At 32.6% G+C, this 25,127-nt stretch overlaps 8 protein-coding genes across 8 annotated transcripts; 3 read left to right on the forward strand and 5 right to left on the reverse strand.

The window, feature by feature from the left end:
* Nucleotides 1–238: 238 nt before the first annotated feature.
* Nucleotides 239–5,590, reverse strand: MEC1 (protein kinase MEC1; the record flags this gene model as incomplete). Its single annotated transcript, XM_020189544.2, has 2 exons — nucleotides 239–2,155; nucleotides 2,255–5,590. Coding segments are annotated over 2 exons (5,253 nt in total), but the record flags the coding sequence as incomplete, so codon positions are not given.
* A 2,731-nt stretch (nucleotides 5,591–8,321) lies between these two features.
* DOT1 (histone methyltransferase DOT1) lies at nucleotides 8,322–12,198 on the forward strand. The gene has a single exon (XM_020193194.1). It carries the CDS (start codon nucleotides 8,407–8,409, stop codon nucleotides 11,992–11,994), a length of 3,588 nt encoding a protein of 1,195 aa, XP_020047285.1. The 5' UTR covers nucleotides 8,322–8,406; the 3' UTR covers nucleotides 11,995–12,198.
* A 429-nt stretch (nucleotides 12,199–12,627) lies between these two features.
* Nucleotides 12,628–13,860, reverse strand: ASCRUDRAFT_7953 (glycoside hydrolase family 76 protein; the record flags this gene model as incomplete). Its single annotated transcript, XM_020194392.1, has 1 exon — nucleotides 12,628–13,860. The coding sequence occupies one exon, from the start codon at nucleotides 13,858–13,860 to the stop codon at nucleotides 12,628–12,630; it is 1,233 nt and encodes a 410-aa protein (XP_020047286.1).
* An 827-nt stretch (nucleotides 13,861–14,687) lies between these two features.
* ERG5 (C-22 sterol desaturase) lies at nucleotides 14,688–16,259 on the reverse strand (the record flags this gene model as incomplete). Its single annotated transcript, XM_020190534.1, has 1 exon — nucleotides 14,688–16,259. One exon carries the CDS (start codon nucleotides 16,257–16,259, stop codon nucleotides 14,688–14,690), a length of 1,572 nt encoding a protein of 523 aa, XP_020047287.1.
* Nucleotides 16,260–16,826: 567 nt separating this feature from the next.
* Nucleotides 16,827–19,496, forward strand: POX1 (acyl-CoA oxidase). The gene has a single exon (XM_020193195.1). It carries the CDS (start codon nucleotides 16,859–16,861, stop codon nucleotides 19,130–19,132), a length of 2,274 nt encoding a protein of 757 aa, XP_020047288.1. The 5' UTR covers nucleotides 16,827–16,858; the 3' UTR covers nucleotides 19,133–19,496.
* Nucleotides 19,497–19,710: 214 nt separating this feature from the next.
* Nucleotides 19,711–21,057, reverse strand: ASCRUDRAFT_20308 (alpha/beta-hydrolase; the record flags this gene model as incomplete). Its single annotated transcript, XM_020189629.1, has 3 exons — nucleotides 19,711–19,815; nucleotides 19,861–20,083; nucleotides 20,186–21,057. Coding segments are annotated over 3 exons (1,200 nt in total), but the record flags the coding sequence as incomplete, so codon positions are not given.
* A 1,808-nt stretch (nucleotides 21,058–22,865) lies between these two features.
* On the forward strand, nucleotides 22,866–23,486 carry ASCRUDRAFT_7957 (uncharacterized protein; the record flags this gene model as incomplete). Its single annotated transcript, XM_020194397.1, has 1 exon — nucleotides 22,866–23,486. One exon carries the CDS (start codon nucleotides 22,866–22,868, stop codon nucleotides 23,484–23,486), a length of 621 nt encoding a protein of 206 aa, XP_020047290.1.
* A 30-nt stretch (nucleotides 23,487–23,516) lies between these two features.
* SEN54 (tRNA splicing endonuclease subunit SEN54) lies at nucleotides 23,517–25,040 on the reverse strand (the record flags this gene model as incomplete). Its single annotated transcript, XM_020194534.1, has 1 exon — nucleotides 23,517–25,040. One exon carries the CDS (start codon nucleotides 25,038–25,040, stop codon nucleotides 23,517–23,519), a length of 1,524 nt encoding a protein of 507 aa, XP_020047291.1.
* Nucleotides 25,041–25,127: the final 87 nt, after the last annotated feature.

The following is a 25,127-nucleotide window of genomic DNA, read 5'->3' on the forward strand; positions in this document are numbered from 1 at the left end:
CAGACTAGATGTAATGAATAGTTGAGAGATATATGTAGAAATATATAAAAGAACACAATAAAAATTATCACAAATATACTCTGTAATTACTGAATCTTGACGTGTGACGGTAGCATTAATATACTCCAAGATGAAACACCATAGTAATCAGAATAAACTTGATTAAAACTACCTAGGTGATACTTTGTTTTGAAAAACCAATTTATAACTAAACTTTAGTTGTGTTCAAACCTTGGTCTTAAATAAACGGTAACCATCCAAAGTACATTTGGCATAGATTTTTAGCATCAGTAGCTTGTTCACACAAATACTTGACCTCTCCTTTGACATTTAATGGCAACCCTTCGTTTTCAAAAATTCCACTTATTTTTTTACGGATTTTATTGAGATAAATCTCTCTTTTTTCTTTGCTTTGAAATTCCATTATAGAATCATATATTAAGCTTTCCAAAATATTGATCAACCCACTTTCATTTCTCCGAATAACTTTTAATACAACCTCGCAACTTTTCAAAAATGTCCCATCGTAACCATAAATTTTGCTCATCCCATCAACTAAATTATTGGTTAGTCTAAATGGAACTCTTTCGGGGACTGCCAATGTTTCTCCCTTATCAAATATACAATCAAAATCAACATGCAAAAGCCCACCATCCATAGAATCAATTAAAATATTTTCTCCATGTCTATCTCCTAACCCAATTATAAACCCAATTATCGACATAACTCCACAACTTCTAGAAAACTTGTTCCTTGAATTATACCAATCCAACGGATTTGAAAACCGTTCTAGAAACCATAAATACAATACAGGTTGAAACTTATTCAAATACCTTTCAAAATTTTTCAATTTTTTACTTAGACTCAATCCCTTGTTGAAATGTTCTTCTATCTTTTTCGGAACAATATACTTATTCAATTTGTTATACTTTTCAAATAAAACAGACCGTATTGTTAACTGATTTGAAACAAATTCGATTATGCCATATTCTTCGCTCAAGGGTATAACTGCATACCTCTTGATACTCAACTCTCGTTCTATTGCCTCAAAGTTTTTCTTTAATAACTGATCAATCAATGTGGTGAACTCCATTACTTTTGCATCCTTTCTTAAATCATCATTAGGCTTGCACATCAAATAATAGTGTTTCCCATCACTCCCCAATATTTTAATTTTTCGTGGCTTTTGCAATGAAAACAAAATTTCAACTTTGTCTTCAAATTTTTGAAACGAAACGCACGACTCTTCAGGAAATGGTGTATATCCCTCAAATAATTTTCTATCTGTTGGCAATGCTTTGATTTCAAAATTTTTTTCTATTGGCAAAACAATCTCAATTGGTAAAATCGAATGATCAAAATTAAAATCCTCTTTCAAAGAGTATACATGTTTTTTACTCAACCTTTTCTTGGATTTATGATTCAAATCAAACGATTTAATAATAAAAAACCCATCAATTAGTATTTTTGCTTTTGATATTAGTTCATTAATTTTTCCCATAGAAAGTAACTTTTTTAAAATTAGTGTTGCTTTGTTTTTCCGATTTTTATCGTTGGAATTCAATATCGAGAATATCGACCACAATGCATGTTTAGGATATTCATTTGTAATCTTGATTATATTGCTGATAATTATATCGCAAGTTTTAGAATTTTCATGACAAATCTTAGAAATTAGTTGCGAAAATATAACATAAAGAACAAATATTGGGATTCTAGAAAACGTTTGATCAATCAGCTGCTGTAACTCTTTGTAAACTTGTTTTCTTTTATTGATTATTTTATTATTTGAATACAAATTACTGCCAGAATTCTCGAAATCAAACCATATAGTTAATATCTTTGGTAGTATCTCATTTAAATTTTCAGTACCAAGCTCCACTGCCTTCAAATAATTATTTACTATGTGTAGTTCATACCGTCCAACGTGAAATAAAATAGAAGTATTCTTGTTTTTGGATTCGGAATCTAATAACTTGCTATAATACTTCCCAAGATAAAAAAATGCTTTTTCCCACTTTTTGTTAGTATATTCAATAGCCTTTTTATAAGAGTTTATCACAAACAACGAACTCTGCTCCCCAGAAATATCCAACCATTTTGCATGCTGCAACACAATTTTTGCCCGTTCAAAATTGTATTCATCGTCACAGTTCTTCAGTGCATGATTGTTATCTTTATCTGTTGTGTCTGGTTGGTCGTTTTCTTTACTAGATACTCCATTCTCGCTTGAAACAAACTTATTTAAATTGACATTACCTTCCAAACCATTATTATCATATTCATTTAATAAGTTCTGAAGTAGTTTCAATGCCTTTGACTGATCTCCAAGTTCCCACAAAACTCTTGAGTACTCAATAACTCCATCTTTGTCTTCACTCGATAGAACATGAGCAATCGATTTTGAAGCAAGATCAACTCTATGATGTTCTCTGGATAACTCGGAACATTGAATCCAAAGCTTAGATATATCATTTTTGAAAATATCTCCTCTCATCGATTCCAATGACTTTCGTAGCCTTAGGAAATTCCATCTTGTATCAAACTTATTTTCACAAACTCGATACCGCATATTTAGTCGTTTCAATCCTTTATTTAACTCATCTTTGGATCTGGTTGCTTTGGCAATGATATTTATATCTTCCAACAGATGCAACTTCTTTAACAGATTCATTGTGGCAGGCGAGTTTAGAGATTTATTCATATACTTTCCAATAGCCTTGAAGCCTTCATCGACTTCATTTGTTATCTGAGTATTGTTATTTTTATTAAAATATAGTAAACTCTTGGCTATATTCAAATCAACCAAAGAATCAGCTTTGTTTAGGGGAATTTGAATCTCCGAAATCAACACCCATCTTTTAAGATCAGAAATGCTTCCTTGCAAACAATAAGATGACAATCCTAATGATATAGTTCCACTCTCAATCCCAGATAAATGATTCTTAGCCTTAACTAGACCTCCAAGTTTGGACAATAATTCGTCACTTAAATTATGAGTTTCTAAAAAACTGTATAAACTCTTGGTTTCTATTATTCCTGTATTATCTAAACCTTCAAAGCAATCTAATGACATCTTCCAGTTGTCATTGTACTGAAGCTGTAGAATTTTATCGTTCAAATTATTTGTAGATATGTGTTTTAAAATCCCCGTTAAAGCATCTGAATCATTGATGTTAGCATACATCTGTTGCAATGAAGAGTATATTGAGTCGACTTCTGTAGAGTTATTCAACTTAGACGTCCTATGTAATTGCTCCAAATACAAGATTGCTCTTTCATATAAACAGCACTGATATGCTCTGTCTGCGATCAATTCTTCGGGAATTTCGTTTAATAATAATGAGACGATCTTCATTTCTTCACTGTCTTTGAAGGATTGTGATTGCACTGAACTAAAAAGCCTCTGTCTGGAAATTAACCAATACTTGAAGTAATCGAGAATAGAAAAAACAGTTTGATAGCATTGCTTTATGTTTTGGTTTGTCTCTTGATCCAAATAAGTTTTGGCATCGATTTTTAAAATCGAAAGAATTTCAGTTTTTATATTATTCTTTGTTTCTTCACTTCCAGTTGTCAAAACATTTAAAGCTATGTAAGGAAGAATAAACTGACTTATTTCCAAGTTTTGGTCTTTAATTATCCGCGAACCAATCTGAAATATAAATTTGGAATATTTTCCAGTACATTCATCACATAGATGAAAAGTAAACTCTCTAAGCCAAACCTCATGCTTTTTTAGTACATCAAAAATTGGATATTTCAAAGATTGATAAATTTTTGGTGTTATCACATACTTAGAAGAAATAAGAGGTATTAAGGTTGACTTGGAGACATCACTAAATTTATTCCATAGAATAGACTCTGGAGAAACCGTATGTTCTAAATTATTGCTAGGGCTCTTTAGGAAAAGAAATTCGTTAGGTGACGACAAACCACAAAATTTTAAATACTCTTGCATGGAATATGCAAGCAGCAATTGTTTTGATGGATTGGTCGATGCCCAAAATGATTTCACTAGAAATTTATCTATAAATCTGATCAAAAATATAATCGATTCCTTTTTATCATCGAAGTTATGCAAAACAAGCAATGATTTATTTTCGGAGGCATTAGTCGACGTGAGTTTCGAATACGCAATTTTTCCCAATGTTCCCAAGCACTTTACACAGTCTCTTGTTATTGAAAAATCTGTCAACTTGAATTTAAATCCTGTCTCAAGTAATATGTTAATGAGCTTTATCACACTCTCCTTAATTGTTTCTTCATCTTCTATCTTAGTATACAAATTTTCCACATATGAATCCAAGTACTTAGATAAATCCTTCAATGACTGTTTCACCACATACTTATTATCATTTAGACATCTTCTGGATATATCAGAGAGAAGGTTTGAAAAGGAGCTGTCGTTCTGCACAGATATTAAATTGCGTTTTGTATTCAGATAAATGCTTAGCAAGTCTTCTTGATCTGCTAAACTCAAATAATAATGGTAATATGAATCACCTTTCATCAATTCTGAGTTGGAAAAAATTGTATGGAGTATGTCTGTTCCAATCTTTTTTGAAGATTGATCAAACAAACGCCATCTTTGAATAATAATAGACACAACCAAGTCAAGAAAAGAAACTAAATGAACGTTTTCTAATTTTTCAACAAGAATTTTCCATGTCTGCAATGTATCAAAAACAAGCAACGGATCCTCAATTGACAACTGCAATGAAGTACAAATTTGTGGTAAGGTTGCAACGATAGAGGGAACAGCTATGATAATCAAAGCTTGGATAGCAAGTAGTGATTTTTGCTTTTCACAAAAAGGACGAAACCCTTGCTTTGGTATGAATATGTCAGAAAAGTTACGAACAATCCCTAATATGTAGTTATCAAAGCAATCCTTCAATATCGCTTCATCTGTTCTGTTTTTTTCACAATTTGAAAAAAAATGCTTTGCAATAAAAACAAGTGAGGATAAAATATGGGGTAAACTAGAGGGTTTTCCATCATGGTGCATCAATATTTCCCAAATGAGCTCCATTTTCTTTTTTTTATACTCAGGACTATCAAAATCCAATAAACAGTTAGCCATAATCATTTTTATTTTATTGATATCGACCTTTCCCTCAAATAAAGGCGTGGTTGCAAATAAATATCCTAGTATTTTGGTGGACTTTTGATTAACTAGTTTATATTTGCTTATACCAGTCAACTCCGCAATGTACATAATATAGTCGTTTTCATAATGCTGAATAAGTAGAGGAATGGCATAGTTAGCTGCCTCAAAAACTATTTTTGTTTCGCTGCATCCCAATAGTTCGCATATATCATTAGCAAAAAGTCGATTACTTTTCATTTTTATGATCAAGTTTTTGCTAATATTAGGAAAGTGTGGCATAAACATATCCCAAACAGTAATTTTATTGAATTTTGCCATTACTTTAATTAAATGAAAAGTCAATGAAACATGAAATGAATTGTTACAATCCATTATTTCAAGAAATTTCGGAAGTATATGAGAGAAGATTTTATAGTTTAAGTTCTGTGCTAGAGCTGCCCACCCAACAAGTATGGTCTCTGACAGGTACAAGTTTTTGCTAGGTTCATTTATAAGCAAACTTTCAACTCTGTTGGCAAAATTTCGAAAAGAATAGGACTCGTCTAATTTGTGATAAACCGTTTTTAATATATCATTATCAACTAAAGAGTTAGTTTGAAATATTAGGAGAGGTATTAATAAACTCGAAAGCAATCTAACTTCCCTAAAGATCGATGTGCCGCTACTAAAAACAAATGAAATTAAATGGTTGTTTCTGCTCATGTCCTGCAAGTCAATTATTGGTATTTGGGATCCAATTTTTTTCAATGAAATCAAAATAGCTAATATTATTATTGAGGATGTAGAATCATTTATTTTTGAAATAATTAGTGTAATAATCAGCATAGTTTTGTTAAAAATACCCAAATCAAGGTAATGTTTATCATCAACATTAAGAACTTCGTTGTGGCTACAAGAAATGCATAAACTGCAGCTTGGATCATAATATTGAAATGATAAAAACAAAATTTCAGTTATAACTTTAACTAGAAGAAAAATTTGAAAATCGGAAAAGTTGGTTATGTTGTCATCTCTTTCTAGGATTTGGGCAATAAAACGGTATAGAGACGATATATATTTATTCAAATTAGTGTCATTATTATCAAATTGAAGAACTTTGTTTAGCTCCTTAATCTTGTGGGTAACAATGCTATTTTTATTGCAAGCTGGTACATTTATAGCTTTGTATTTTTCAAGAATAGTGTTTTTGTAATATTTTAAATGAGAACTATGAAAGTTTATGGATTCTGAAAATATCAAAAAATCATCATTAGCAGTAAAAGTGCTCTCAAGTCTAAAACTATCTTGTTCAATGATATCTTTCTTTTGCTTGTGGCTTTGGGAAAATTGTTTTGAGCAATTAGTAACGAATAAAATGGAGTTTATCAAATCTTGAGTAAACACGTCTGGAAAATCTTTAAATTTGTAATCAAGGTTAATCGATAAAAGAAAATCATTGGTTATGTTAAAAGAAAGTGAATAAGAGTAAAGATTCAATATCACTTTAGACAAGGCTGTTTGTAGATAGGAAAAATTGAAAAAGCCAGATTTCTTTTTAGATTCAATAGCTGATTCTAAAAAAGATTTGTGAGTTTCCGTCTTCAATTTGGATTGATTAAATTGATTATGAATTATTTTATTTCTTGGTTGATTAAAAAAAATGGAACTTTTTTGAGATTTTTTCAAATTGATGAAATTTTGGTTAAAATTTTTAAGAAAAGCTATAAACTGAGTTATTAAATTTAAAGAGTTTTTGTATGATTTTAAAAACAAAATTGAATTATAATTCAAACTTAAAAAATTTTCAATGGAATTTAATAGATGATACGATTGAAAGATATCAACAAATTTAAGAATTTTTAAATTGTTGGGATAATTGTAATTAGAATGAAGAGTTAGTAAGGGAGTAATATTGAAAATAAAAATGTTGGAAGAAATTTTTAGCAATAAGTTGATATAAAACAAGTTGTTCAAGTTTAAACATTTTATAATTTTACCACTGGTTAGGATAGCAAATGCATGAGTAGATGTAGAGATTTTTTGAAACTTGAGTATCAAACTTTGATTAATGTTGGTGTTTTTGTTATTGGTGTTGTTGATCGATAGTTGAAAGAGGTAATTTAGTAAAAAATCCCTTATTTCTTGTTTGGTTTCAGTTGAATGCAAAGAAAGTTTCTCAACTAACGTTATAATACAAATGTTCAAATTCTGTTTCAACGATAGTATGCCAGCTATCGAGTTGTTGGTGTTGTTGGTATCATTGGTATCATTGGTATAGTTGGGTTGAATTGGATCAAATTTTAAGATAAATTTATAAAATTGGAGCAAATATAAAATAATGATTTGGTAATTTTTAGTGAAGTTGATATTCAAGGGAGTCAAGCTAGAATCTAATAACAGTTGGAGCCTGTCATTGTTAAACTGGTTGCTATCGCTTGAATTGTTCAATTGACTTCCCAATTGATTGAAATTATTCAAATCAGCAGCTTGAATGTCTTTTGATGACAAACAAAATATCGAGTATATTAGATAGATTGATTTTTGCAAAACGAGTAAATCGTTGCTGTCTTGAGCTCGCGTAAGGAAAGTTTTCTTCAACAAGTTTTTGAACACAAACTTCGACAAATGCTTTAGCAATTCTATTATCTCATTGTTGGAGCTCAAATGGAGACGCAAGTTTTGGTTGTTGATATCTAGCTCCGAGGTAATGGATAGGTTTAAAAACGCATCCAAAATATCAACATTATTTGGGTTGTTAATGCTGCCATGTTGGTCATTGGTGCAATTAGCACAATCTACCAAATCAAACCCTCTCTTCATGTTGCTTCATCTGTCGCTGAGTCGCCACCTCTGGAAAAGTCAGTGATAAGGTTCCAGAATCAGAAACAGCCGACTTTTCAGGATGCGGCGTATTTTCTATCCCGACGCCAAACAGAAGGACATAATATTCAATGACTTTACGGTTACCGACGGTATTTCGCAATTGAGTCCGGTAACGTTCGTAGTTCGGACGCAGGTATGACGGTACTAAGCGGATCTTTCTGGGCCTTGCCACGGAGACTGCGCGGCGCATGCGGTTTGTGTGGTGCGGATCGCTGATTTTGTCCGGAGATAATTGCGTTGCTCAGAAAACACCAAACTTTTCAATCTAAAAATTTCTCTATTTTCGTATTTTTGATTATTTTTTTTTAACCCAAAGCAGGATTGGTATATATATATAACATAACATATTCAGTTGGCACCTTTAAATAGTAGCTCATTGATCGAATTTCTCATCTACTTCAGAGTTTTTACAAATCACTCTGGTTAATGAAATGTCTGTTGAAATAGAAGCTGATATTGTCCAGCATCCAAACAACAGTACATCCAATCAGCCTTTTATTGAAAATTTCAACAGCGAATTCAATAAAATATCTGATTTGATACAATTAAAAGACACTACTGAATTACATGAGACTGAAGGCCATCAAGGAATTATAGACACCATTCATCACGATAAAATTCTTAACGATAACAGCATCCATGAAAGCAATACAGATCATCATTTTGATATATCTTCTCAAAATAACCCTAAAAATGAAAATGCTAACAGTATAAGTATAATTAGTAATAACAATACCAATATGAACACAAATCAAATTAACGATTTTGAGTCGTCTTTCAATAAAAACATGAATGGCATTGCTAACCAGCATAATTTTCAGTTCGAGATAGACAGGCTATTGAATGACGATAGTGATAATGACAACTATAACGACAACTTTAACTACAACGATAATAACAATGATAACGAGGCCAAAATAGCTGAGCATCAGAATAGCACAAAAACCGATTATAGCAAAAGTGATAAAAATCACAACCCTGAAAATCCTAAATCAGATCCTTACTCAAAGTCTTTTAATGATAATGATAATGATAATGATAATGATAATGATAATGATAATAATGATAATAATATTATTACCAGTCCAAATACCACTAACCGAAAATTTGAAACCATTCAAATAAATAATAAAAAAAATAATATCATGCATAATCTGCCAAAAGCATTTGTTTCTAGAAACCAATTTCAAAATAAACTCAGTGATTTAACTACTAATGTGGTTGAATTACAAAATAATTGTGAAGCACAAAATAATAATGATAAGTTAAATGATTCCTTAGTAAACAACACTGACGATTTGGATAATATCGCCAAACAAATTACCGGTGAAATTAATGAGGATTCAGAAGAAAAACTGTCAATATTAAAATCTGAAAACATTTCTTTTGACAATACTCACATAAATCAACTCAGCAAATCAGCCAGTATTTCTTCTAATCTAGGTGACTTGGCTGATGATCAAAATTCAACTAAACCAGCAAAGAAAAGAAAAAGAATCAGAAGATCTGTTTTTGCCAAAAGAAAGAAACCAAATGTAAAGCAAATCTTAATCAATGCTGTTGATAATAACAATACACCTCAAATTGACGAACCAAAAATAGAATCTTCAATCATGCCAAAAAAGACAACTGAGAAAAAGAAAACAAAAAGCATGAGAAAAGAATTACAAGGCCTACTTGAGGGAGCATATCTTTTAGGTTTTATAAATAAAGATAACATCAATAGGTCGTTTATAAGAGGAGAAGTTGATAAAAAGAAACCAGAAAGGTACGTTGATAAGGATGCTGGACCCATTAAACCAAAGAGAACGCAGACAACATCCAAAACTGAATCGACTGTTTCTTCTACTTCAACTGATAAAAAAATAAAAAAAGCTGCACCAAAAGTAATTACAAAGGCAAAAAATCCATCACTTAAAGCTTTGGAAAATAAAATCGACACTAAAAGTGCATCTAAACATAGTCTGAAACCAGGACCCAAGCCAGGGTCTAAAGCAGGTTCTAAATCAATATCAAAACAAAATAAAAAAGGATTTTTAACAACACTCGAAAATCAAGAAACTAAATTTAACAATAAGCCTGGACCTAAGCTGGGATCTAAATTAAAACTGAGTTCCGAAGCTAACCTCAAAATCAAGAATAATATTACTTTAAAAGCCAAAACTATTTACAATGGTTTCAGCAAACATTATGAAAGTGAATCTGATGACGAAATACAGGAATACCAACTGGAAGAATCAGGGAACTTCGAAATGACTGATAAAAGTGATCAAGTTGATGATCTTGATGAAGAAATATTATCAATGGCCACTTTAAATGAGGAAAGCGGTGTATCAAGTAATTCAAAATCAAAAAGGTCCTTGTTTAGCAAATCAAAATCGAGTGAAAGCATTGGGTCTCATGATCCTAAAAAAAAGTTGAGATCAAAACCTGGCTCTAAACCAAAAGCAAAACTTGATGACGAAGAGAAAGTTTTTTCATCTCAAGCTAAAGTGAAAAATAAACCTGGCCCCAAACTAAAGAACCAAAGACTAGAAATTCCAAACGGAAAACAAAAAAATAGTGTGAATAGCAAAGCTATTAGCAGAAGCAGTTATAATGATCTTTCAAATGGTCAATCCATACGGTCAAGATCGAGAACACCTTCTGATAGTCTACTTATAATTGCTGCTAATAAGAAAAGTTATGAATTTCCCAAGGAGTTTAAAAGTTTTTTAATCAATCCGATACTCATGAAAGAACAGCTCAAATTAGCAGATCGGAAGTTTTTTTCAAACGATGCCAGTAATTTAGAATTTAAAGGTGAACAATTTTTAAATTTTAGAAAATGTGGAAACTTTATTTCAGAGTATCCAAATAGATATTTGTATTATTTTGATTCCGATAAAGTGGATAATCGGAATATTTCGATGCCATTGGATCTCAACAACGTTCCTAAAGTCAGATTACTATCGCCAGTTCATTCGAATGTTTACGAAGAATACTGTTTATGTTTTCCAAAGGACGAGGAAATAAATCCATTTGATGAAATTGGTAAAAACATTGAGCTATACCAGGCAGTTTATTTTCCCAAAGATAAGTTTCATAAGCAATATGGTTATGACTATAACAATGTTAGTCCGTTGCTATATGAATTGTATGATTCGTATTTGAATAAGAACTTAAAAAAGTTCAGAGATTTGATTGAAAGTTTTAATAAAATGATCGAGAGCAATCGAAAGCAAATTAAAAGCTATATATCAAGCGGAAATGCGCTGACAATACCAGTGGGATTTATCCATGAGGTACTAACGCAAGTATATCTTAGAACTATAACTCCCAAAGTGAAAAACTTGAGACATTACAAAGCATTCTCAAATAATGTTTATGGGGAACTATTGCCCAGTGTTTTATCGAAAATGTACAACAAAGTCAATTTAAATAAGGATAAAAAATTTTTTGATCTAGGGTCGGGAGTTGGAAATTGTGTTTTACAGGCGTCATTGGAATTTGGGTGCAAAAGTTTTGGGTGTGAAATCATGGAAGAAGCAAGTGAGTTAACAGATATTCAGTTGAAAGAATTCAAAGCGAGATGCAAATTTTTTGGAATAACACATGGGGCAATAGATTTTTATCTCAGGCAATCATTTTTGGATAATAAAAATGTTTTGGACACACTAAAAGAATGCGATGTGATTTTAGTGAACAATTATATTTTTGATTTAAAGCTTAATTCAAGCATTGTTAAACTATTTACCAAAGCCAATCTAAAAATTGGATGCAAAATAATTTCGCTCAAGAATTTAGTTCCGCCAGGATTCACAATTGGAAACGAAAGTATTTTGGAGAAGATGAAAGTTGAGAGGTTTGAATTTGAAAGCGGATCTGTAAGTTGGTCTAGCAGTGATGGATATTATTATATTGGAACCATAACAGATAGTATTTTAGAAGAGTATATGGTGGATCATAGTGTTGGAAAAACCAGACTTGGTGGAAGTAGGTTTGCACCATATACATCAAGTGCAGATGAAATGTTTTGATTTCATCAAAGGCAAAGGGTGTCAAAAGTTAGGAAATAAATTGCATTCACTTTTTGTATTTATGTTTATTATTGATTTTTGTTTTTGATTCTTATTTTCATTTTCATTTTGATTCTCATTTTTATTCTCATTTTTATTCTCGAACTCATTTTCATTTTCATTTTCATTTTCATTTTTATTTTCAGCTTTAGTTTTAGTTTCCAGTTTAATTTTCATAATTTTTTTTTCTATTGTTTCATTCTAAATTGATAATTTTTTTTTTTTCTCTCACTCATAATTTTTAATTTATATTGGGTTAGTTTTTTTATTGGTTGATACAATCTATATTGTTTTGCTTTACACATTTTTCGCATAGTTGTTACTTTATAGCAAGTAAAGAATAGAGGTTTTTGTATTAAAAAAATTTGATTAGAATAGCAATACATAAACAAAATTTCTTCTTTTAATGTAGAGTAAAAATAAAACCAAATACAAATCCAAAGAAAATGATATAGTTTATAAACGACCAGTTCTTTAACAAAGAAATTAATGACAATGAACAAGTATAGTATACAAAAGATAAAGTTGAACAAAAAGATGAAATCAAGTGAGTAGAAATAAGTAAAAAATAAATAAAAAGAGATGGATAAAAAATCAAATTATTAACCAGACTGAACCACAGATTAAAGATAAACCAACTACAGCTGTTATTATGGCAGCACCAACATGATCTTTTGTTGACAATGATAACTCAGACTCTGCTGAGCCATGTAAATCATTGACTCCAGCAGAAGGATCACCTATAGAAGAGCCACCGGTATTTGCTGTGTACGGAGCAGGTCGGTTTATAACATTTAAATTTTGAATCACTTCCAAAGCAGACATCTGTTCCCCAAGACCCCAATTCCCATCCCAACCCGGATGAAACCAATTAATACCACAAGTTTTGCCATCAGTACCACCAGAGCAGGATTGAGCAGCACCTAGAGCAGATGGTACAAGATAAGACATGATTTGGTCATAAGTTTGTGGAACTAGTTTAGCAGTTAGACCCAAAAACCTTGAAAAATATGCCTTGAATGACTTTTGATCTGTATTACAAGTGCCAGCATTTTGACAGGCAGCTTCAAACATGATGTTATTCGAGTTGTTGAAAAAAACCACTGAAGAATCTAATAATCTCTGGGTTCTATTTAACCATTTTTCTTCTCCCGTATAGTCATAAAGGTAAGCACATCCACCTAGCATCAAGCCCTGGTTATAGGTCCATTGCAATTTAACTGTGGTAGAACAGTTGTCGTCACCGATGGTAGCTCCATCATAAACAAACCACCAGTTTTCGGTTGTGATGAAATTTATATCTACCATCCAATCCCAAATTAAATCGCACCATTCTAAATAAGTATCATTACCTGTATATCTTGCCAATCTTGCACCAATTTGAAACAAACAACCATTAGATACCGAATTTTTATAGTCATATCCGGAATTCCATTGGAAAATTTGCCATCTTAGTCCACCATAGCAAGATTCAGTATCCCAATTGAAAGCCATTTTATTGAAGACAGCTTGGGCTAGATATAACCATTGAGGCTCATCTTCAGCTGGGTTGGTGAAATTTCGTTCGACAGCAGCCATTACCACCAACCCCCAAAAGCCCTGATCATCATTACCTTCTGTTGTGGACTGGTTGGCAGGAATGTAGTCCCAATTATCGCCAACCTGATAAAGTAGGGCCTGCTTTAAAACATCGTTGTATGTATCATTTTCCATATAAAACCAGTAGTCGATCATGGAGCCCCAGGCTCCACCGCTTTGCCACCAATAATAAGGATCAGAGAACATACCAATTACCTGGCCATATTCCAACCCATTATAATAGTCCATGAGCCCATCGGCGATGAGTGCTGCAGCAGTTTTGATTGAATTCACGTCGTTTACATCCAAATCCACAGCTACAACGGATGCAAAATGAGAAAGGATAGCGTACACGGCTAGAAAGGAAGACACAAGATGAAGCTTCACCATTTTCTGCTCGACCAGTTAAAAAACAATCAGCAATAGCCAAATATGAGCACCAAAACTCGACTTGTTTTACGTTTTGAAACAAGTTTCCCCAAGATCTGGAATATAACCATCTTTAACGAGCTCTCATCGAGTGGGAAATCAGTAAGAAATACGCTCTGTTTTCTAAAAAAACAGAGCCAAGAGCCAAGAAAGAACATACATAATTTCCGAATCCAGCACACTTGCCACAAAAGGCCCGTTGCTTTTTCAGAAATTTCCACCAGATTGGGACATTTACCTGCACGATTTGTATAGATGAGGCTATAAATAACCGCGGAACTCGCCACAAGCCGCACTGCCTAGCCACAGGGGGCCCTTCCGCTTTGGCTTTCTTTGCTGCTTTTACTTCTGTTCATTGAAAACAATAGGGCATAAAATTAAAGAATACATAAAAAGAGCATCAGAATATCAACCTAAATATACTAGAATAGGAATAAGGGTGAAAACAAAAACAAAAACAAAGAATATATATAAATCTCATTGTGTGGAGTATACCAATAACAGAAAAAAAACTAAGGATTAAACTAATAGAATGTAATCAAAATCTAGTAATAGAATAGTAACAAAATAATAATATAAGTATGAAAATCAAGACCAACAAAAACTTGCTCTAAGCACTCATCTAAAAGCATAATCAAGAGGACTGTTTATTCAAGAGCCTTGGGATCTTTTCTTTTTGTAAACTCCAAAATACAATCATCTTTAGGAAAAATAGTTGCAAACACTCTGATTTCTTCAGATAGCGGAGTGATGTGGTGCTTGATATCGTTAAATAAAAAGGCTTTTCCAATCAATCCAGTAAACATCATCATAACATATTGCTGGCCCAAACAAACATGAGGTCCGGTGCCAAATACTAACCAGTTTTTCTTAGCTTCTGATGCCTTCGACCCTTCAACCCATCTTTCTGGAATAAACTCCTCTGGATCCTCATAAACCTCAGGGTCATGTAACGCAGGGTATAAAGTTGGAATCAACATTGATCCCTTTGGAGCAGTGTAGTTTTCATCTATTGGGTAGTTTTTCTTGACAACGTATGGCACCATCAAAACTGGTGGTCTGAATCTTAGTGTCTCTTTGACAACCATGTTGGTATATGTCATGTTTTCTATCATTTCAAAACTTAATTTCTTGTATGGATCATTATCACGAACTCTTAATTGTTCTTCACGGATCTTTTGGATCACATCAGGTCTGTCTGCCACTATTTGGAACAACCAACAACATGCAGACGATGAAGCGTCTTGAGAAGCAAATAAAAATGTGAAGATAGCTTCTGAAATTTCTCTGTTCGAGAACTCACGAACTGTATTGGATTGATCATCCATAATCTCAACCCAAGCATCCATAACGCAGTTTCCAATAGCACCACTTCTGATGTTTTCCTTTGACAACTTTGCACACTGTTCAAAAATCTTCATTGTCATATCAGCAACTTTTCGACCATACCAAGGCTTTGTAAATGGCAAAATAATAGGAAAGTTCACCAATTCCAATGCAGCGGTAACTAAATAGTAATCATCAGCAATAGTTCTAATCTGATCATCAGTTATATAGTCACCACAAAATGTCTTCAAACTCACTGCACACATTATTTCTCTGAAATCGTGAAAAAATGGATATTTCCCATTTTTTTTCGTGATTTCTTGAAACTTTGTCAAATATCTGTCATAGACAAACTCTTGAGCTGGAATGTATGATTGCAAAGCATTTCTGGTAAATAGCCCATTCAAGCCCTTTCTATAGTCAACATGGGCTTTACCGTCAAGGAAAACCCAGTTAGTTGGTCTCAAAATTTTCACAGCGACATCAACTACACAGGGTTTGACATATTTGGGAGACATAAGAATTTTTCTTGCAATGTCTCTTTTGGAAGCAATTATAACAAATTTGTGGAAGATGGAAACACACGATAATGGTCCTGAATCCCATTTGGCCTTGTATTCTTCGAACTTGGGATCAAACGACTCTAAAAACGGACCGATGATGGGCCAAATTTTAAAAGTTGGACCGGCAATCGAACCTTTATTTAGTTGATATTTAATTTGATCATAGATCAACAAAGCTATGACTGAAGTAATTAGCAAAGACACCCAGTTTAAATTTTTTAAATCAGAAAACCCAAAATTTCCCAAACTGAGTTTGTCCAAGCTGAAATCGCTGATGGATTTGTTGATTAATAATGATGAGTTGGATATAAAAGTCGAAGCAACCTCCATTGTTGATGATGATTATGGTTTGCTTATATTTTCGGCAAAGCTTCTTGTGTTGCAGTGGTCTTGGAAGATATATACGAATAAAAGCCAGTCAGTAAAGAGAAAACGGAATTAATGGCAGTGAATAGAAATCAAGTTATCGAAAATAAAACGAAATCAATTGGTTTAAAAACAAAAAAAAAACCCAAAAAAATACTGGGAAATGTTATTAATCAAAATTGCAAAAAGCATTCGACTTGCACATACGACGCAAACGATCATAAACGACCAATAAGACCCTCGGAAATGCGTATGCGGTACGAGATATACGAGACGACAAGGAAGTAGCGGTTCCGTCATTCCCTGCCAGATAACCCGCTTCTGTACACACAACACTGCGGCTGTTGCTGTGCTTCTGCGTGCTTCTGCGTGCTTCTGCGCTCTCCACGCCGTCCCCATCCGTGGTCTCTTTTTCGTTCATCAGAAGCCATTTTAACGGTTCTCCATCTCTGCTCATTTTCATATGGATTGCTCTGATTTCTGCAATATAAACTCCTTATTTCGATCTTCTTTCCCAGCAAATCTTCTTTAATTCTCCCACACTAACACCAATTTTTCTCATCATGTCTCGAACTGAATTTGGCAATATCCCCAACCCTTCCAACATCATTAACAATGAAAGAAACAGATTCACTGATTTCAACATCGACGAGTTATTTACCTTTATTGAAGGTAACACTTCAAAGGATTCTACCGAAACTTTAAAATTGATGCAAGAACTAGAGAGAGATTTAATTTTGAATAATGATCAACTAAACCATTATGACAATCTATCCAAAAACGACATTAGAAAAACAACGTTCTTGAAAATTAAACAACTATCAAACTATCTAGAGAACGACATTGTCTTCTCGCAAAAGTCAAACCAGCAACTTTCGAAGGACGGTAGTGGTAAAGCAGCGTTTAATCCCTATAACATCGATCTCTCTAATTTCAATAAGAGATTGCTATTGATTGGAGTCCATGATCCGCAACTCGGCACAAGATTAGGTGTTCATTTAGGCTTGTTTCTCAATGCTATTAAAGGAACTGGAACTCAGTCCCAGTTCAATTACTGGGCTTTTGAAAGAGGTGCCCTTAGTGTCCGTAACATCTATGGCTGCTTTGCTATGACCGAGTTAGCCCATGGTTCTAACGTCGCAGGTGTTGAAACAACTGCAACTTACAACTCGTCTGATCAAAGTTTCGTTGTCAACACTCCTCATCTAGGAGCAACTAAATGGTGGATTGGTGGTGCTGCATCGTCTGCCAATCACTGTGTTGCTTACTGTAGATTGATTGTGGATGGCAAAGACTACGGTGTTAAAACATTTGTTGTTCCCCTAAGAGACTCAAATCACAATCTTTTTCCCGGTATTGCAATTGGCGATATTGGTGCCAAAATGGGAAGAGATGGTATAGATAATGGTTGGATCCAGTTTACCAACGTCAAGATCCCAAAGAACTTTATGTTGCAAAAATATTGTAAGATTGTTGACAAAAAGGATAAATCGATAGTCATTGATCCTCCTTTAGCTCAATTAGCTTACAGTGCATTATTGGATGGTAGAATGAACATGGTTATTGAATCGTTCAGACATGGTGCTAGATTTATTATTATAGCCCTAAGATATGCTGTTGGTAGAAGACAGTTTGGCAAGTCTACGAATCCAGATTTAAACTACTCAAACGAGTTTGAAAAAAAGAAATCTGCTTCCAACAACATTGTTTTGGAGAAACAGTTGATTGATTATCCTCACCACCAATACAGATTGATCCCCTTGTTGGCCACCATTTACGCCATTTCATGTGCCTCTGACAAGTTAAGGATCAATCATACCAACGTCAATAATAATTTGGACAAATTATCTCAGGACCCAGCTTTAATGTCGGATGAGAAATTCTTGTTCACTTCCATTAATGATTTAAAAGCATTGTTTGTTCAATCTGCCTCATTGAAATCAACATGCACCTGGTTTACTGCCAACTTGATAGACGAATGCAGACAAGCATGTGGTGGCCATGGCTACTCAGCTTATGCTGGGTTTGGAAAAGGTTATAACGACTGGGTAGTTCAATGCACTTGGGAAGGTGATAACAATATATTGGCTACATCGGCTGGTAAATCAATTATTAAGTTTGCTCAAAAGATTTTAGCAAAGAAATTTAAAGCTGTCCCAAAAGATTTCGGCTATTTGATTGATGCGTTCAACAGCAAAGACAGTAATGACAATAATGATGATGACTTTGATGTTAATGATTACAATTCTCATTTGAAGTTGATTGGATCGGTAATCTTCAATTTAGCTAAAAGTTGCAATGATATCCTATCAACCAACAACAATAACTGGGATATCATAACTACTGAATGTGTCAAATTATCTAAATTCAATGCCTACTATTATCTCTTGAATTCTTTTATTGAATATTTTAACAAACCAAACACTGGAAAGTCAGTTAAAAAGGTTTTGCAAAGCTTGATTTTATTGTTATCCAATTACTTTATCTATGAAAATTCGAATTACTTTTTACAATTTAATATCTTGGATTCCGAAAAAATCACCAGATTAAAATTAAACATCATGACAGTGCTTTTACCATATTTAAGACAAAGGGTGATCGGTTTAACAGATTCATTCAAATACTCAGATTTCTTGGTTCAGTCAGTTTTGGGCAATTATAATGGAGACATTTACAATAACTATTTTGATTTGGTGAATAAAATTAGCAACCACAAACTTGAGTATAACAAAACCAGCTACGATGGTGAGGTGCTACAAACATTAAAAAGAGAAGATGTCAGTGTTCGTGAGTTCAATGAAAAGGATGAATTAGCATTGAAAAAGCTAGGCGAGTAAGACTAGCCAAAAATAAACCAAGCAACGATTCTATTACAAACATATTCTTTTTTATATTACATATTTATATATATTCTATGCCAATTTAGTTTTTATGTCCGTTTAAATGAAGTACGGTAAGAGAAACCTACTACAATTGCTCCAACACTCTAAAAGAGGCAATTTTCGACCGTACGATTATTTTGCCGAATGACAGCTGATTCTTGCATGTGATATGCGCATTGCTGCGGGGCAATTTTAAAAACAAAGCCAAATATAATCGGTCCGAGGACCAATCAAATTAATTTTGAAAGAAATAACATCTGAGAAATATTCACAAAGCTGAATCGTGAGCAATAAGATATCGGATACCATAATGAAGTGGCCTGTTAGAGAGTATCAAATAATTTTGATTGTTTTAATTTTTGTAAGAAAAAATCTATCAAAGAAGTATGAAATGACTAATGAAAATTTAAGAATAAAGCTCAACAATAGAGTAGGTGAAGTGAAAAAGAAAAAGAAAAAATATGTAAATTGAAAGCGAAAGCAAGAATTAAAACCCAGAGCAAGTGCAATATTATAGTTAATTTTTAGTTTAATGAATCAAGAAATTGGCTCATGGGATCCCCAATGGTTTCTAGAACATCTTTAGCCCACAAAACATCTAGATGTGAGTAATTTGGTATTCTTTTAACACAAAGAATCTGCCTATCGCCATATTCTTCACTTCTATTAACTTGAGTATTGACAATACTGCTGGTTTCAGTATTAAAGGTATAATCTTTTATTTTATAGTTGTGATTTTCAAATTGTTCAAAATGTTCAATTAGCAAATCATTACTAACCAAATCATCTTTATTTCCAATGAAAAAAAACATTGGTACTAAACTTTTATTATTTGTATTATTCAGATTGTTTTTTGCATTATTATTTTTAATGCTGTTATTTTCATGAATATAATCAATATCATCACTGCTGTTGGTGTTTTCAGTACCGCTGATGTTTTCAGTACCAGTGATATTTTGATGGGCATTATCAGTGGTGTTATCATTATTAAACCATGATCTATTAAACTTGAAAACTTTCCTTGAACAGTTAATAAATCCATCATTTTCGTTATCATTTAACCACCAAAATATTAATTTTGAGCTTATGTAAACGGGACTAAATAGAAACAAACGATTTCTTAAATTTCTATCCCACAATTTGTCATTCCAATCAAACAAGAAATTGAACATCAAGTAGCCCAAAAACCCGAATATTTTGATTGAATAATGGTTTTTAACGAGAAGTTTTCTGATATTTAGCATTATGGGCATAAATGAAAGAATTCCAAAAAAGAGTCTAAAAAAAAACAAGTTGATTGAGTTTAGAAAAATAATGAAAATTTTTTTATCAAATAGTTTTCCTTTATAAATTGCTGGACTTAACGCTACAAAACAAACCAATTTGGAACTGATGTTCTCATGGTTATTCGATATTGATATTAGAGATTGAGTTGTTCCTTGCGAATGCGCGATCAAGTTGATTTTATTTGTGTTGTTATTGTTATTAACTTTCAAAATGAAGTTTATCATTGAGGATAAATCATTTTGATACATTTGATTCAAATCCCAGTTCCAGAAGTTTGGATTATTATCATTCTTTAAAACATAGCTCTTTTTATCAAAAAAACATCTATTATTGCCCAACCAAATATCATATTTGTTAGAATTGAACAAATTGATTGCTAAGGAATCCTTGCCATTAGTTACAAAAGAGGCCGAACTCTGCAATAAACCGTGTAGAAACAATACCGGGATTCTGTTATTCTGTTCAGTTGTATATTTGTCTTCATCCCTATTTAAAAGTCGGTAGAGATTCAAAATAAATCCATCCTCTGTTATAATTTTATACCTTACTAGCTTTAAATTTTCCAAGGCGATGTAATAACCTAAATCGCAAGTTAGTCTATTTTCAGACTTGGTCAACTTTTTGTTTTTGAAATTTTTATTATATGTGTTGTATTCCATGACGTCTTGATTTTTGGTGTTTAGTCGTAGAAAATCAAGCAAGCCTCTGAACACATATCTCAAAATGGCAAATAACATCAAAATCGATAGAAATAGAAGAGAGAATATGTTGGAAGTGATTTTATAGATAAACTGCTGATAAAACGGATAAGATATGGTGTTTTTGAGAGAATAATTGAAATTTGAGTCGATGACCAAGTCATCGTCGCTGTTGATCATGTTATTCAATAGAGCCTTCTGGGAGCCAACTGAAGAACTGGACAATGGAGTAGAGTTCGTTGTAGCTGTGTTTGATGAAATAAACGAGTTTTCAGCAGCACTATGGACCCGGGTATGGTCCATGGTGTTGAGTAGCGTTGGTCGATTAGAGTCAGACATTATTTTGTTTGTGAATTACACCAGCTTGATGAATTATTCGCCAGAGAAATAACTGCTTCTAGGTTTGAAACTGGAAGGCGGGTTTGAGAAGAGAAAATCCGACGGAAACAGTTGCAAGCTCAACGGAACGCATACGCGCTCTGGTGTATATTTATGTGCAGCAGCGCTTTAACACGTGTAAGTCACGCTACTGCTGTATCATGATGTCAGTGAGTGTACTTACACTGTTGGATGCGTTCTCATACTGCTTGGTGCGTGCATGTACGTGTGGCGGCTCCATCCGTCTGGGCCTTTCAAATTTAAGCTTTCTCATACGCTACAGTGTTTTTTTTTGTGTTGTGAAGCTTAAGTTCAAATTGGATGCAGTGGATTTGATTGTGTAATTCAGCGGTCAAAATGGCTTCGTTTTGGATGCGTGGCTCAGTATGCTCTTTATTGTTCTTCAGCAGCTGTTCTGGCTACTTCGCTATCGCTTCATCTTAATCTCTCTGCCTAGTGCCGAAGTGATGAATGCTGTGTTTTTGCTAGAGACTCGCTTGATTCCTGTAATAACATATCCACATAGCCAATGATTTGCCTGCGCTTCCCAATTCACCTGAATCATGTTGAATGTAGAGGTTTTATTTTTAAAATTGTTGGAATCCAACCAATTTGCATGGGAACATTTTCAGTCAGGCACAGATCACTTCCCAGAACTGGATCTGTAGGCAACAAAGAAAAAAAGTTAGTAATCAACCATACTGGCTTATAAATTCTCTCCAGATTAATAATTTATCGCCAATAGCCTAATCTACCAAGCTAGTTTTATGCAAAATTTCCAACTTATCCTTTTTTAAGAGATAGATATTAGGTTTCCAGCACAGTCTTTGACTACCACCACGATTTTCTTAATAATTATCTTTTTCTTTTACTCGATTCCAATTTCAACAGTAATCACTATCAGTACCACCCCTGCTAAGGTATAACTATCATGTGTTTGCCAATTCATTACACTTGTAGAGTTACAAAATAACTGTATTATTAAATTTTCATTGCCATCAACTTTTGCACACAACCAGTACTAATTAAAACAACATAAATAGTTGAAATTCCCTTTTTCTTTTTTACCAATTCTTTTATTAATTTATGTTTGTAGTTCATTATTAAACCTAGTTTTCTTGTTTTCATTCTCGTTTGTTCAATTTAAATTCTTTAACTTTTTTTTCTATCGTTTAATTCAAGTAAAAACATTTAGTTAACAATTTGCTTGAAAAACCAAAAAAATTATATATATATTTTTGCTAGTTTAGTTAGTATATACATTTCTTAATTTATAATATTATTTTACTATTCAATTTCAATTTCAACTTCAATTTTACTTTATCATGTCAAAAGTTCAAATTAACAATCTCATGTATGAATTGGATTTCATCTATGAACCAGATTTAAAAATCGACAAAAAATCCTGCTATGGTATCAAACTAAATTTGCCCCCTGATAAGTCTCCAATCCTAAAGCTCTCAATTTATGATATCAATTCAAATTATGAAAATATTACATCAAATTTCAATGCAAATAGTTTCTCGATTCAAACTAATTTATATACACCAAAATCAATTAAAAGCTTAAATACAAATTATATTAATCAACAAAATAATAACTATAATAATACGAGTCGCAAAATTTTTAATAAAAATGAAGAAGAAGATGATGATACGAGCAATGAAACAGACACAGATTATGAGAATGACGATGATGAAGAGGCCGAACAAGTTTATTATGTCAAGTTGAACAATAATAATAATTTCAAAAATTTAAACTCCATAACTTGTAGATTGGTTGATAATTCATACTTTATAATTCAATTCAATCCTGGTTTAGAGATAATAATCTTAGATTCGATATTAATATTAGAATTCAATCTATATCAAAAAATCAAGACAGTTAAATTTGGTATTCCAATACTTAAAACCGAAAAAATAACTGCAATTTCAATGACCATCTAATTACTTCAAGTCCAATTGCTTCATGTCCAATTACTTCATATCTAATATTTTCGTTGAAATAATGCCTTCGTTCAATTTAATGAAACTTATAATACCGTTATCAACAACAGCAACTAAGAGAGTATTATCATACCCATCTCTGAGAGATTTCATTAATCTCTTTTGTTTCATTTGCTTTAATTGATTTGCAGAATAAGTTTTATTATTGTTGTTGTTATTATTAATATTACTGTTATTATTGCTATTGCTACTGTTTTTATTTTTGTTGTTTCTGTTATTTTTTTTATCGTCTTTTCCAGTTTTATTCAGTTTACTATTTACATTGTCTTTTTTATTTTTCAGACTATTAGCAATCTCATTATTATAATTTTCTTTTTCTTTTTCATTATCATAATCATAATCATTATCATTATTAGTGTCATTTTTATTAAAAATATTTATCAAATCATTCAAAGTTGGAAAATTGCCTAGATTTGAATTCAAAATAATTATTTTATAGTCAGGTTTTGGAGGATTACTTTTTTTAAAATTTACTTGTGGTTTCCATATATTATATATTATTTTAAATTTATTATTATTATTATTATTATTACTATTGCTATTGCTATTGTAATTGGTAAATGATATACCTCTTTTGTAGGGATTATGATATTTAATTAGTTGTAATGAATTGTAAATATCCAAATAGGATTTATAATGTTTAGAGCTAAAATGTTTAGTTGAAGCAAAAACTGGATAGGATAATAAACTTTTTTTCCGTAAATAGAGAATTATACTGTTTTTGAAAAGCTTTAAGGTTGAGTTATTGTTGACCAGCTTGATAATACTCCAGTAGTTTCTAACAAAAAAGTTATCATTGTTTATCAAGACATCTGTGCTTATGACACTTTTCTCATCATCTTGACCATTGAACACAAAGTTCTGCAGATTCTGTCGATGGGTATAGTCATTATGGTCATCCGAATTATCCTGGTTCTCGTTATGTCTTTGAATCAAATAGCCATGTCTTTTTAGTGTTGAGTAAACCAAGTATTTATCCAAATCATGGTTTGATTTAATGCAATTTGAGTAACAGTTTTGCACAGATATGGGCACACCATTTGTAGAATTAAATACCTCTAAGTTCCCTCTTTCCATCAAATACAATAGCTCTTCCCAATTCAAGTACAACTGGTTGTCTGAGTTGTAACGGTTGACCGTGCCAATGTCTTTGAAATAGTTGCCCTTCGGTTTGTTTATGACAGCCTTGTTGATGTCATGGTAGTATAAACATTCCAAATGGTTCTTGTGGAAATGGCCTCTGAATTTTTCATCTGAGTTTCTTAGGATCTCGTACATTCTGTGCTTTGAATTGTTCAATAGCTTTTGTTGGTAGTTGGTTCCATCAGGCTCAAAGTCTTTGTTGCCCTTTTTAAAGAGATTGGATGCAGCATTTGCTGATGAACTAGAGGAGGAGAGCTTGGAGGAGAGAATGCCCCAGTCCTGAAAGTTGTCTTTGACATCCTCCTCATCTACTTCGTTGTCGTAGAGGTTGTCTTCGGAATCGTATTCCATGGTGTGCTGGAGTCTTCAGTGAGGTCTTCACAGCTCTCTTCAGTGGATTTAAAAGCGCTTCTCCAAAGTGATTATATCGTCTTCGCC

Source organism: Ascoidea rubescens (assembly GCF_001661345.1).
Source record: "Ascoidea rubescens DSM 1968 unplaced genomic scaffold ASCRUscaffold_6, whole genome shotgun sequence".
In the NCBI taxonomy this organism is placed as follows: domain Eukaryota; kingdom Fungi; phylum Ascomycota; class Saccharomycetes; order Ascoideales; family Ascoideaceae; genus Ascoidea; species Ascoidea rubescens.